General features: G+C 41.9%; 1 protein-coding gene across 1 annotated transcript in view; it reads left to right on the forward strand.

The window, feature by feature from the left end:
• LOC122699353 (adhesion G protein-coupled receptor E2-like) overlaps nt 1-15,129 on the forward strand; it is a 63,279-nt gene that overhangs the window by 34,875 nt on the left and 13,275 nt on the right. Inside the window, 3 exon segments of the mRNA XM_043911184.1 lie at nt 13,623-13,689; nt 13,963-14,054; nt 14,942-15,110. Coding sequence (XP_043767119.1) covers nt 13,623-13,689; nt 13,963-14,054; nt 14,942-15,110 — 328 coding nt within the window.

Genomic DNA, 15,129 nt, shown 5'->3' on the forward strand with positions numbered 1-15,129 from the left:
TTGAAGGCAGGGGGGGCTAGCCTTGGGCAGTTGGATGGAGTCTCTTGGATAAGTAAGCTACAGGCTGGGGCTCAGATCCTAACCTTTGAGTTAACACTCCCAAGGCTATTCCCTCTCTTTCATGGACATAAAGTTGGAATGTTTTTCTGGGTCTGGCAACCTCAAGGCAGGTGCCTGAGTTAAGGCCTGTTTTAGTGTAGCCTCTGCCTTCTTTTGAGGAGTTCCCCAAACCAGTGGGATTGAATCATCCCGTCCCTGTAAGCTTTCATAGAAGGGCCGGGCAATTAGACCATAGTTGGGTACCCAGATTCTACAATACCCAGTTGGCCCCGGGAAAACTCACAATTGTTTTCAAGTCATGGGGGAGGGCAACTGGAGGATTCCTTGTACCCGATCAGAGGACAGCCTCCTGCACCCATGTGTAATCTGAACTCCCAGGTAAGTGACCTTTGTCTCGACCATTTATTTGTGCCTTAGCATGGGAGACTTTATATCCCCTTTCTGCCAAAAAGTTTAGAACCTGAATTGTATGTTTTTAGGCATTTTCCTCACCTGGAGAGCAGATTAGTAGGTCATCTACATATTGTAATATTTTCCCATTAGGTCCCAGGTCCAGCTCTAGGAGATCCCAGCTAAGGGCCTGTCCAAACAAGTGGGGGCTATCTCTGAACCCCTGAGGTAATACTGTCCAAGTCATCTGTTGGTGTTTTACTCCTGGGGCCTCCGACTCAAAGGCAAAAAGATATTGGGATTCTTTAGCAAGTGGTATGCAAAAAAAAAAAAGCATCTTTGAGATCCAAGACTGTAAACCACTTGGCACTGGGTGGGATTTCTCCCAAGATTACATAGGGATTGGGTACTGTGGGATGGAGGGGGACTACAGCTTCATTTATGATCCGGAGATCTTGAACCACTCACCAGGCTCCGTCCTTTTTCTTTACTGAGAGGACTGGGGTGTTACATGGTGAACTGGTGGGGATCAATAACCCACAAGCAAGGAATTTATTTATTAAAGGCTGTAGTCTCTCCCGAGCCTCTCTTTTGAAGGGATATTTTTTCCGGTTAGGAAACAGAGTGGGATCTCAGAGGACAATGATAACCGGTTCAGCTTGGTGGGCTCGTCCTGGAATTCCCTGGTCCCACACCTAGGGGTTAATTTTGTCCTCCCATAGTTTTTGGTCCCTCTCTGCTGGAGAAGGTGTAATGGGTTCTTCAGTAGCAAACAGAAGCTGTAGGGCCCTAGGGGCTGAAAAGCTTCCCATCACAAGGGTGGTCCCCAGTTTAGTGAGTATATCTCTTCCCAATAAGGGAGTAGGACACTCAGGGACCACCAGAATCTTTTGGGAAAATATTCGTCCAACCCAGCAACAAAGAAGTGCTTGGGTGAATCTTTTAGTAGCTGCTTTTCCTGTAGCACCCATATTGGTACAGGTTTAGGAGGAGAAGGCTCTGGAGTAGGAGATCAAGACAGAGTAGGTAGCCCCTGTGTCAACCAAGAAATTCTTGGACCTACCTGCCACATCCAGTTGCGCCCTTGGCTCCAGCCCAGTGATGGTTATCTGTGACAGGTGAGCTGGCTGGAGCATGCCACTTCAGTCCTGTTGAAACATCCTGAGGGAAGGCTTGACTCTTGACCTTGAGGCTCTTGGGTCCCCAGGGCAGGCCCGATGTCCCAGTTGATGGCATTTGTAGCAAGCCATTTTAGGAGACTTGTCATGGTTTGGATGCTCATTGGCCCAATGCCCCGCCTGTCTACAGATTAGGCATTTGCCTCTTGCCTTGTCCTTCAAGGACTCAGGGTGTGCCACAGGGCTTCCTGGAGGACAGCCAGCATCTGGGCATGTCTTGCCTCTTTCCTTCTCTTCCTCTCCTGGGCCTTGGCCTCCCTCTCCTATTCTGTTATAAAAGGTATTGGGGGCTGTCTGGATCATCTCATCTAAAGAGGCAGCAGGGTCCTGCTGCTGTAGCTGTTATAACTTAATTCTGATATCTGATGCACATTGAGACAGGAATTTGTCCTTTAAAATCACCTGTCCTTCATAAGAGTCTAAGTCCAGATTGGTAAACTTTTGGAGGGTTTCTTTTAGCCTTTCCAGAAAGGTAATGGGGGTCTCGTTGGACTCCTGAGTTATTGCTGAGACTGGGCACAGTCCCACAAGTAATAGGCTTCCTTCTGTTTCCATGGGTGGACTTCCTTAGGGGTGAGTCTTTCTGAAGATTATCCTATCCAGAACTGTTGCAACCTGAGAGCCAGGCATCCCCAGGTCAGGGTGCAGATCCCCAGGCAGGCTGAGGCATGACAGCCTCCTAGAGATTGAATCCCCAGGCTGGTCGAGGCATGATGACCTCCTGGAACCCACGGGACTGGCAGATCCCAGAGCAGGTTGAGGTGTGACAACCTTTCAAGGACCAGATCCTTAGGCAGGGCAAGGCAGGTTGACCTCCTGGGGCCCCTGGACTGGAGTTGAGTGTCCCCAAGATCTCCAGTGTGACCAGTGCTGGGTAGGATTAAGGGGTTGTAATCTTAACTCATTGCTGGTTTGCCCACCATGGATGGGAATAGACATCATGATGTAAGCTTATCCTACCTAGTACTGTTGCAACCTGAGAGCCAGGTGTCCCCGGGTCAGGGTGCAGATCCCCAGGCAGGCTGAGGCGTGACAGCCTCTTAGAGATCGAATCCCCAGGCAGGTGGAGGCGTGACAACTTCCTGGGACCCCTGGGACTGGTGGATGCCCGAGCAGGTTGAGGCATGACAACCTTTCAAGGACCAGATCCCTAAGCAGGTTGACCTCCTGGGACCCCGGGACTGGAGTTTTGGCATCCCCAAGTTCTCCAGCATGACCAGTGCTGTGTAGGATTAAGGGGTTGGATATTATACAGTATTTCACTCCCAAGGCCAGCTATTTTCTGGTTGCCCCTCCAGAATATTGTAGAGGCAACATTGTGGGCCCAGATGGGGCTGAGGAAAGGAGCATGAAACAGGAGGGAAGGAGGCAGAGCACAGCCTTTGAAAGAATGACATAGCACAAGGGCATAACATAAACCAATTAAAATCAATTGGGTCCAAGATGACAAGTCAAATTCAAGTAATCCCCAATCTATAAGCCAACAGACACACCCAGAAGTAGCAGAACAGCTCTAAGGCACTGTCAAAAGAGGGAGGAGTGGGTGGTTCTCCAATGGTTTGGGTGACCCTCCCACTCATTAGCATATGAATTCACCCTGCTAGCAAAACCTGCCAGGCCAAATTCCATGACCCGAGCCTTTGCTCTCAGCAGTGGCCTACACCCTGAAGAGTAGAAGAGCTTCTCTCTGAATCCTAACAAATCCACCTCTTACTTATCACTTTGTCTCTCAATGAATTATTGTAATGAGATATCAGAGCCTGAGCTTCATTAGGTCCTAAAGCCAGGCATCCCGGGTTTTGGCCGGGCTCGAGTCCTGGGAGGGAAAGCTGAAGGACAGAAGGGAAAAGCAGTAGGGAAAACGTACCAGGAATCCCCTTCATAACCTGCCAGGAAAACCTGCTAAATTCCTGACCCGTGCTCAGTTTTCATTGGTATGATTCTCGGCACAGAGAAGAGTAAGGACAGAAGAACCCCCACCAGCTTGGGTAACAGCTATTGGGGCCCAGCAGATAGTGCCTTTGGGACATACCAAAGAGTAACCTCTCTAGAGTCCCTCAATTGCGCCCACGGCCGCCCGCCTGTTCCCAGAGGTTCAAGAAAACAAGAAATGAGAGATTGCAAAGGAATTAAGATTTCATTAGGCAAATGTCCCTCCAGCCATAGGAGCGAGGACCTCCTACCTTAACTGAAGGTCTTCTGGAATTTGAGACTGAGCCGCATGAGCTTTCTGCTGAGTTCATTTTCCACTGTCCCAGTTTCCAGCAGGATGGGCCTCTTGTCAGTTCCCTTGCTCTGGGTTTTCTTCGCGTTCCGCTTCAACCACAGGAGCTTTCTCTGAGTTGGGCTCCTGCTGTATGTGGCCTTCTCCTTGCAGGGGCCGTGCCGAGGTTGTTTCAGCCAGGTTAAACCTGAGTCATGGCACCATAAATGTCAGGTGAGTGTATGCTTCTTGGTTCTGTCTCGTCACAACACAGATTTGGAGTGACAGACATTAAAACCCTCGGCGCATCGCAGCTGTTGGGTCTTGGACAGACCGTGTTATAGCTCTTAGACATATCAGTGTTACAGCTCTATTTTATTTAGAAGATAGGAGGAGAATCCATCCTCAAAGCATGAGGCCATGCCAACCCAAAGATGTGAAGAGAAGAGAGAGGAGGAGCACTCCAGCGTGCTGGGGAGAGAGAGAGAAAGAGTGCACGCATGTGGGGGGGGGTGGGGAGGGGGAGAGCACTAGAGCAAGAGAAAGAGTGCAAGCACGCGGGAGAAGGGGAGGGGTAGGGGAAAGAGAGAAAACGCTTTGGCCCCTCCTTTTATATGTTTTTTCCTCCCCCTAGGCCTGCCCTGTGCAAATTGGGCTTATCCAGGAGTGCTGTTTGTTCTATCTGAGGTCTTCACTCTGGTCCTGGGACATTCCTTTGACCTTCCTTTCTTCTACTTTCACAGGCTTTTCCCTTCCTTGTCCTTTAGCCACCACCATTTTGGACTCCTTTTCCCTATTCTAACTCCTAATAATCGTAGGTAAAATAGATACTCAGTGGGAATTTGCTGTGTTTCAGGGATCTCAAATTGGAGCTCTGTAACAACCTAGAGGGGTGGGGTGGGGTTGGAGAGAGGTTCAACAGGGAAGGGTCATAGGTATACCTATGCCTGTGTCGACTACAAATTGGCACTTACCAAGAACATTGCTAATGACTGAACAACAAAGGCATTTGCCATCTGCCTCTATGGTAATGGAACCCCATGCTGCTATAGCTGTTGAACTTCAACAATTCCTGAGGGAGTTTAGGGTGGGGTGAGGCACTCTGTGCTCCAGGGAATCTGGTGGGACAGGTCTTTAGATAGTTGGATGTTTTTAGGAACAGATTTTATGATCTCAATCCTTGCATCTCCTCATTTAGTGCTTCTCCTCTAGAGAAGCTCTAAATCCCTTCATGGTGACATCCTCATGACTAACAAAAACCTTTTGTAAATTGAGTGTTTCATGGCATTGTACTCCCCCTTCACCAAAACCTTATATATTGACTTTCCCCCACTGCCACTTTGGAGCAGTCTCTCAGAACTAACTGAGATGCTGCCCCCTGGGCTGCAGTCCTCATTTTGCCCCAAACAAAACTAAACTCGCAACTCTCAAGTTATACACCTTTTTTTTAAGTCAACAACTGATTCATGTTGATATCTGACAAAAAACTAACACAATATTGTAAAGCAATTATCCTTCAATTAAAAATAAATTTACTAAATTCCATATATATGCATTAGTAGGTGGGAGGCGGGGATCAGGATGGGGAACACATGTAAATCCATGGCTGATTCATGTCAATGTATGGCAAAGACCACTACAATATTGTAAAGTAATTAGCCTCCAACTAATAAAAATAAATGAAAAAATAATAATAAAAAAAAATAAATTTACTTACTTAAAAAAAAAAGAGTTCCCAGGGAGCTAAAGGGTCAGAAAAAGATATGGACTGTGCTCTGGGCATAATGATAATACTTTTAATGACGCTTCAGAAACAGTCACACATCTTTACTGCCTGCAGTGCTATTAGCTTTTGGCTGCTGTCCAACTTAGCTGGGAAGAGATGGAATGGAAATAGTTCAAAGGGAAACATTACAGACATTTTTCCCCCATCTTATTGAGGTTCCATAGTTTCTCTTGGATCAATCATTTTCAGTTTGTTCTGTGGCCTTGGATAACTGCCAGAGTTTTGAAATGGTTGGATTTAGTTGTTTTGCTTGCATTTTGGTTGTTTTAGTAGGAGTTCAAGTTTACCAAGGTCTTCAGTCTTCTGTTCAGGAATTCATTCTCCCAGAACATACAAGTTTAACCACACCATGCTGCTAAAGCTGATGTTTATCTGTATCAACTGAGCTCTCTCCAGGAATCCTTGAACACTTCAGTTTTTTCATGCTAATGCAATGAAGTGTTCTTCATTCTTCTCAGCAGCTACTATATTTTCCTGTAATGTCCCACCATATTTTCTGTTGTTCTAGAATGTCTCACTCTGTCTTGTACCATAATGTAAGATGAAGAGTGATTTCTATCACTGTCTGTCTGTAAAACCTTGAGCAATAGACTTAAGTTCTCTATGTGTCAGCTTCTAATCAGTTACTGGATAAGAGAACTTCTGCTTTTCACTGTTGTTAAAATTAAATTGAATAACTCGATAAGAAAAGACAAATAACCCAATTTAACAATGGACACAACCTTTGGGAGTTGGGAGAGGAGAAAGTCCTAGGACCTCATAAGAAACTCCCCTGCCAAGTCATGACTCTCCACCCACATTTGCCATACAAACTATCCCAGGATGGATTCACTCTCCAGGCTCATAGTGGGAACAGCTTCTCTCTCGAGACTTGACAGTGCTGGAACCTGAGATAAACTAACCCAGCAGTCTCTATGGACATGCTCATTTTTAAAAATTTATTTATTTTAAATGAAACAAAGATTAATATTTTTAATGATACAAGGCACAATTCACAAAGACAGTAGACATCATAAACCATTACACACCTTACCAACAAAGAAACAAAGACACATAAAGCAAAAATCAGAAGAAATATAAGGAAAAAGAAAAAATATATAATTATAGTGAGACATATTAATATTTCTCTGAGAATGTTTTATCAATTGCAGAAAAAATAATATAGGAGCATCTTGAATGATGTCTTAATAATTTAAATAAAATAGATTCATATTTAATTCATTTATATTAATCATATGCTACACACATATATTTAAAACTTTGAATCTTATACGTTGTTCTTAGATGGCCATAGAACATTTAGGAAAACTGGCAAGAAGATAAACATTACTAAATTTCAAAAAGTAAAATTCTTTTTTGTGTGTGTGATTCAGTTATACATGTACACATATAATATTTTTGAAATTATTTTCCATTATAGGTCATTATACAAGATATTGACTACAGTTCCCTGTACTATACAGTAAACCTTTGTTGCTTGTTGCCTTCCATTTTTTTAATTAGAAATCTAGCTTTCTATTCATACTAAGTCAAGCAAGTGGAATCAAAATGTCATAAATTTTTTAGTTGGGCAAAAATTAATGTTTTTGAAAATATATGTTACACATATCATTTATATATATGTATACAAAAGCTTTTGTACTACACTTGATAAGGGCTTGAGAAAGAATGTCAAAAACAAAAAAGAAGAGATGAACAAATTGGAAAACATAAACTAAATGAAATGGGAACTGTGAATATGAAATAGAAAGAGTGAAACAAACTAGATAAAAGTAAAAGATCCTGATATAGTCCAATTGTTTTTTAATATGGCTGCTCATTAGAAATATATTTGGAGCTCTGGCCAAAAAAAAAATAAAAAATTCAATACCTGGGCATTTGTATTTTCCAAATATTCCAAGATAATTCTGATATACATATGGACTTTAAAAAGTGATTACAGATTTTTCTAATAAACACTAGTTTTGGTGATACAGAATTCTATAATTGTTCTGTTGACCAATCATGATACAATAATATTAAGTAATAGTTCAGTTCAGTCGCTCAGTCATGACTGACTCTGTGACCCCATGGACTGCACAATGCCAGGCTTCCTGTCCATCATCAACTCCTGGAACTTCCTCAAATTCATGTCCACTGAGTCAGTGATACCATTCAACTGTCTCATCCTCTGTCGTCCCCTTCTCTTCCTGCCTTCAATCTTTCCCAGCATCAGGGTCTTTTCCAATGAGTCTGTTCTTCACATCAGGTGGCCAAAGTATTGGAGTTTCAGCTTCAGCATCAGTCCTTCCAATGAATATTCAGGACTGATTTCCTTTAGGATGGGCTGGTTGGATCTCCTTGCAGTCCAAAGGACTCTCAAGAGTCTTCTCCAACACCACAATACAAAAGCATCAGTTCTTTGGTGCTCAGCTTTCTTTATGGTCCAACTCTCACATCTATACATGACTACTGGAAAAAGCATAACTTTGACTAGAGGGACCTTTGTTGGAATAGTAATGTCTCTGCTTTTTAATATTCAGTCTAGGTTGGTCATAGCTTTTCTTCCAAGGAGCAAGTGTCTTTTAATTTCATGGGTGCAATCACATTCTGCAGTGATTTTGGAACCCTAGAAAATAAAGTCTGTCACAGTATCCATTGTTTTCCCACCTATTTCCAGTGAAGTGCTGGGACCAGATGCCATGATCTTAGTTTTTGAATGTTGAGTTTTAAGTCAGCTTTTCTCTCTCCTCTTTCCCTTTCATCAAGAGGCTCTTTAGTTCCCCTTTGCTTTCTGTCATAAGGGTGGTGTCACCTGCATATCTGAGGCTATTGATACTTTTCCCTGCAGTCTTGAATCCAACTTGTGCTTCATCCAGTCTGGCATTTCACTAGATGTACTCTGCATATAAGTTAAATAAGCAAGGTGACAATATACAGCCTTGAAATACTCCTTTCCCAATTTGGAACCAGTCAGTTGTACCATGTCTGGTTCTAACTGTTGCTTCTTGACCTGTGTACAGATTTCTCAGGAAGCGGGTAAGGTGGTCTGATACTCCCCTCTCTTTAAGAATTTTCCACAGTTTGTGTTGATCCACACAGTCAAAGGCTTTATCATAGTTAATGAAACAGAAGTAGATCTTTTTCTGGAATTCTTTTGCTTTTTCTATGATCCAACAGGTGTTGGCAATTTAATAGTTACAGAATCACAGAAGTAATAGATGATCATCAGTTTTCACAATCGATAGCCAGACAAAAAATAAAAGATGATTACAACTGCAAACCATAATGGAAACATGATTAATCTAACAATATAAAATAATTACATACAATTTTGGGGGGTCAAGCAGAGTGATGTGGTAAGTGGAAGTGTATACCTGGACATGTTTTCATCTGCTCAGCCAGTCTATGTCTTTTGGTTGGTGCATTTAATCCATTTACATTTAAGATAATTATCGATATGTATGATCCTATTACCATTTTTGTAATTGTTTTGGGTGCATTTTCTCTAGGTAGGGCTTCTCCTTCTGTTTTTCCTGCCTAAAGAAGTTCCTTTACCATTTGTTGTATAGTTGGTTTGGTGGTGCTGAATTCTCTTAACTTTGGTTGTCTGGAAAGCATTTGACTTCATCATATCTGAAGGAGAGTCTTGCTGGGTAGAGTATTCGTGGTTATAGTTTCTTCTCCTTCATCACTCTAAATACCTCATGCCACTTCCTTCTGGCTAGTAGAGGTTCTGTGGAGAAATCAGCTGATAGCCTGATGGGAGTTCCCTTGTATGTTATTTGCTGTTTTTCCCTTGTTGCTTTTCATATTTTATCTCGGTCTTGAATTTTTGCCAATTTGATTCCCATGTGTGTCAGTGTGTTCCTCCTTGGGTTTATCCTGCCTGGAACTCAATGTACTTCTTAGACTTGGTTGACTGTTTCCTTTCCCTTGTTAGGGAAGTTTTCAGCTATTATCTTTTCAAATATTTTCTCAGGTCATTTATCTCTCTCTTCTCCTTCTGGGACCCCTATAATGCGAATGTTCATGCGTTTAATGTCCCAGAGGTCTCTTAGGCTGCCTGCATTTCTTTTCATTCTTTCTTCTATATTCTGTTCTGTGGCAGTGATTTCTACCGTTCTGTCCTCCAGGTCATTTATTTGTGCTTCTGCCTCAGTTACTCTGTTATGGATTCCTCCTAGGGTCTTATTCATCTCTGCTTCTTTGTTCTTTAGTTCTTGTAGATCTTTGGTAAACATTTCTTGTATCTTCTCAATCTCTGCCTCCATTCTTTTCCTGAGATCCTGAATCATATTCACTATCATTATTCTGAACACTTTTTGTGGAATGTTGCCTACATCCACATCATTTAGCTGTTTTTTCTGGGGGTTTATCTTGTCCCTTCATCTGGGATGTAACTTTCTGCTTTTTCATGCTGATTAACTTTCTGTAGTGTGGTTTTGCTTTAGTTACTGTGGGATTTTGTTTCTTCTTGCTTCTTCTGTCTGTCCTCTGATGGAGGAGGATAAGAGGCTTGTGTAAGCTTCCTGGTGGGAGGGACTGGTGGTGGGAAAACCTGGGTCATGCTCTGGTGGGCAGGGCCTTACTCAATCAAGCTTTAATCTAATTATCTGCTGATGGACAGGGTTGCACTTCCTCTCTGGTAGTTTTTTGGCCGAGGTGACCCAACCCTCAGGTCTATGGGTTATATGGTCAGGTTAAGCTCCAAGAGGGTTTACACCAAAGGAGACATTTCCAGACAGCCGATGACAGTCCCCTCTGTCCCTGTGATGAGCCCCTGCTGACCCACACCTCTACAAGATATCTTCCAACACTAGCAGGTAGTTTTGGTTCAGTTTCCTGTGGAGTCACTGCTCTTTTCCTTTGAGTCTTGGTGTATGCAAGGTTTTGTTTGTGCCCACCAAGAGTAGAGTCTCTGTTTCCCCCAGTTCTGTGGAAGTCTTATAATCAAATCCCACTAACTTTCCCCGGTAAGAGTCCCTGAGGATTCCCAGTTCCTTTGTTGGGCCCCCAGGCTAGAAGCCTGACGTGCAGTTCCAAACCTTCACAATGGTGGGAGAACTTCTTTTGTATTATCGTTCTCCAGTTTATGGGTTACCCTGCCGGTGGGTATGGGATTTGAATTTATTGTGATTGTGCCCCTCCTACCATCTCCTGCAGTTTCTTCTTTGTCTTTGGGGGTGGAGTATCTTTCTTTGGTAGATTTCAGAGTCCTCCTGTCTGTGGTTGTTCAACAGTTACTTGTGATTTTGGTGCTTTTGCAGGAGGAGATGAGCAAAATCTTATACTCCTCCATCCTGAATCAGAAGCCCTGGGCATGCTCACTTTCACTTGTAGGTCTCTTTTTGGTTGTGACTCACAAAGGTCAAGTCCACTTTGGGTTTGATTCCAGGTCTGTCTCTTCAATTTTTCTGCCTGTTTGCTAGTTATGACCCTCTCCTCAATCTGGTTAAGTATTTATGTCAAGTTGTGTCCTGAAAACAGAATTTCTGTCTCTAATACTAAGTTCAACAGTGATTCCTTGCCTGCTTGCTTAGTCACTAAGATGTATCCAGTTCTTTGCAACCCCATGGACTGTAGCCTGCCAGGCTCCTCTGTCCACGGATTTCCCAGGCAAAAATACTGGAATGGGTTGCCATACCCAGGGAATCTTCCTGACCCTGGGTCAAACCTGACTTGCTTGCATCTCCTGCATTGGAAACCAGATTCTTTACCACTCACCACCATTCCCCAAAAACAGAAACTAGTTTTGAATAAAGATTTCTCCAAAGATAAGTAAATGACAATAAGTGCATGAAAAGGTGTTCAACATCATTAGTCATTAGGAAATACAAATCAAAACCCACAAAAGGACATGTCATTTCATACTCATCCACTTAAATGCTTAAAGGAACTAAAGACTGACAATTAAAAAATGAAAAGTTATGGAAAAATTAGAACCCTCATACATTGTTTGTTGAAATGAAATTAGTGTAACCACTTGTAGAAAACAGTTTCTCAAAAGTTTTGATATGTAGGTGACCCAGCAATTCCACTCTTAGGTATATATCCCAAACATATAAAAAGACATATCCACACAAAAAATTACATCAATGTTCATTGCAGCATTATTCAGAATACCCAAAACCTGAGAATGACATAAATGTCCATCAACTGATGAAGGTATACCAAAATGTAGCATAGCCACATAATAGAATATTATTCAGCTATGAAGAAAGAATAAAAATGAATTTTCAGCCATAAAACCATGTTGCAACATGAATGAACCTTGAAAACATTAAGTGAAAGAATCTAGTCACAGAAAACCACATGCTATATGATTCCATTTATGTGAGTATCCTGAACAGGCAGATCCATAGTGACAGAAAGTTGGTTAATGGTACCCTGGGGCTGGGATCAAGGTTGGGACGCATGGAAGTGGGAATGAGGATTTCCTCATGCTAATGTGAATGCAGTTTCTTTTTGAGGAGTTGAAAGTGTTCTGAAGTCAGACTGTGGTGATGGCTGCACATCTCTGTGACTATCCAGAGATCACTGAACTGTACAGTTTTAATGGATACATTTCATTGGATGTGAAATCATATCTCAATAAAACCGTATTTAAAAAAAAAAAAAGCAGTGGATGAGTTTTACAGCAGATAAAAAATTAAATTGAATAATGCAAGAAAGGCTCTTAAAACTATGTTAGGTTCAGAGGACTCTCAAAAACTAACACATTTACAGACGTCCCTGCTTCAACCCTGTTTATCTCAGGAACATCTACTCATTGGTCTTGTTTCTACTAAAACATGGTTTCTTTGGGAATCTTCCTTAACCTTTCTACTTCCTTAGACCCAAAACTGAGCATTACATTCAAAGATACATTGTCATAACCTCCATTTTTTATCATTAAATTGTGTATTTTTAAAAAAAAATTGTGTATCTCCTGCCAATATGGGATTTAAGAACATGTATAGTCTCTTCACCACTGTACTGTCAGAGACAATCACAGAACCTGTCAAAAAAGAGACACTCAATACTTATTGAGTAATGAGTGAATTATATAATTATTATAGATCCCTAAGGATAAATGTATTTTTTTAATTTTTTAAGGGAGTCACTTTTTAAATATCTGATTTTAGTTGGAGGATAATTGCTTTGCAGTGTCCTGTTTGTTTCTGCCGTACAACAATGTGAATCATCCATAAATATGCATATATTTCCCCCTCTTGATACTCCCTCCCACCCACCCCCATCCCACACCTCTAGGTTGTCACAGGTCTGACACAAGGTTGAGCTCCCTGTGTTATGCAACAACTTCCCACTAACTATTTTACACTTGGTAATGTATATGTTTCAATGCTGCTCTCTCTATGCACCCCACATTCTCCCCTCATTGTGTCCACAAGTCTGTTCTCTATGTCTGTGTCTCTATTTCCAATCTACAGATAAATTCACCAGTACCATTTTTATAGATTCCATATATATGCACTAATACGCAATACAAATTCATTTTAAAATTAATTTTCATTGGAATATAGTTGATTTACAATGTTGTGTTAGTTTTTGCTTTAAAGCAAAGTAAATCAATTATCCATATACATATATTTAGTCCCTTTCAGATTCTTTTTGCATATAGGTCATTACAAAATATTGAGCTCTACAGTTCCCTGAGCTCTATAGTAGGTCCTTATTAGTTACCTGCTTCAAATATAGTAGCGTTCATATGTCAATCCCAGTCACCCAATTTATCCCCCCTTTCACCCTTGGTAACTATAAGCTTGTTTTCTACATCCATGACTTTATTTCTGTTTTGTAAACAGGCTCATTTATACACTTTTTTTTAAGATACTGCATATAAGCAGTATCATATGATACTTGTCTTTCTCTATCTGACTTACTTCACTCAGTATGACAATCTCTAGGTCCATCCATGTCACTGCAGATGGCATTATTTTGTTCTTTCTGACTAATGTTCCATTGTAAATATGTACCACATCTTCTTGACCACAAATGCATTTTTTATTCTCTTCCTTCTCAGTTGCTGGCTCCACTCAGAAAAGGGATTTAAATGGGGTTTCCTTGGACCAGTCTGTGCCATCTTCTCTGTGAGTGATGACATCAAAGCATCGTTAACACCCAGCTAAGTGTCATTTAAAGAGGAGAACTAAAAGTGGGGGGCATGGGTTGGTGACAGAGGTGACAAGAACAGATGTGTTCCTGGGTTGTCATGGGTTTTGTTGCATTTTCTAAGACCATTCTTAAAATTTAACACACTAATACGGTTTAAAATAGAAACTACCTAAGTGCGGGAATGATGTTGGACAGGCTGGACAATGGACTGAAATTTTATTCAATAACTCTTTTCTGGTTTCCTGAAGGTCAATTTAGCTTTCTTTCTGATGACACTTTGGATTTTGAAAAGCAAACTTTGTTCCCTCAACAGTGAGGTGTCCACCCTCCAGAACACGAGGTAAGATGGAGAAGAGACTGACAACCCTGCAGATGTGTGGTCACAAGAGTGAAGGCATGTGCCTGAACAGTTCCTTGTGTCCATCCTCAGGTTTTCTAAGGAAACCCAGAGTAAAATGGATGGAGGTGTCCTAAGGCAGCAAGTTCAGACCCAGTGGTGTTTTCTGTTCATCTCTAATTCCAGTTTGTGAACTTGTGACTCCCTCAGCAACATTCTCTGGACTTTGTCAACAGTCTTATGACAAATGTGCAGGGAACAATTATGTTTCCATGAAGCACTTCGAGGAATCTGTGACCACTTCCACACTCTAGTACACTTTCACACCCCACATTTCAAGCTCATTCTCACCTCTCTCCCACTCCTCTTCCTGGTAAAAATCCCAGTGAATATTAAATCTTCTAGGAGGTTTAGGCAGCCCTTTGTTCCAGAAAATCTTGTGCATATATGATGCTCTTTCTTTTGCATTTCTACCATTATCTTTTTCAAATTACACATCTTACTGTTTTGTTGTTTCAGTCATTTGAGTAGATCATGAGCTTTATGAAACTAGAAATCTCACCTTTGTGATATTTAATGCCCAGGACACAATACAGAGCATGATGCATGATACTTCCTCAGGAACATTGGTTGAATGAAATTAGATATCTCCATGGAGGATCATAAAGCTTTTGCAACTTATGAAGTGTCACTTCCCTTTCCATCCAAATCAAAATGTCATTCTAGACCTCAGTGGCATTTCTATTGTGGAGCATGATTGACAGCAAAGAATAAAACCAATCACAACCTGGTCTGAGAAGTCATTAGCAACAGGGAAAGGAAGGAGCATCCACGGGTGATGATGAGAGTGGCTCTGGTTGTATCAAGAACTTACTTTCTCCTCCTACCAGGATGCTGACATTTAAAGCCACAGCTCAGCTCTTCATCTTGGGATGCACATGGAGTCTGGGAATCCTGCAGGTGGGACCAGCTGCCCACGTCATGTCCTATCTCTTCACCATCATCAACAGCCTGCAGGGTGTCTTCATCTTCCTGGTGCACTGCCTCCTCAGCCAGCAGGTACCACTGTCTTGACTCC

This window comes from Cervus elaphus, chromosome 9 (genome assembly GCF_910594005.1).
Source record: "Cervus elaphus chromosome 9, mCerEla1.1, whole genome shotgun sequence".
NCBI classification, from domain to species: Eukaryota; Metazoa; Chordata; class Mammalia; order Artiodactyla; family Cervidae; genus Cervus; species Cervus elaphus.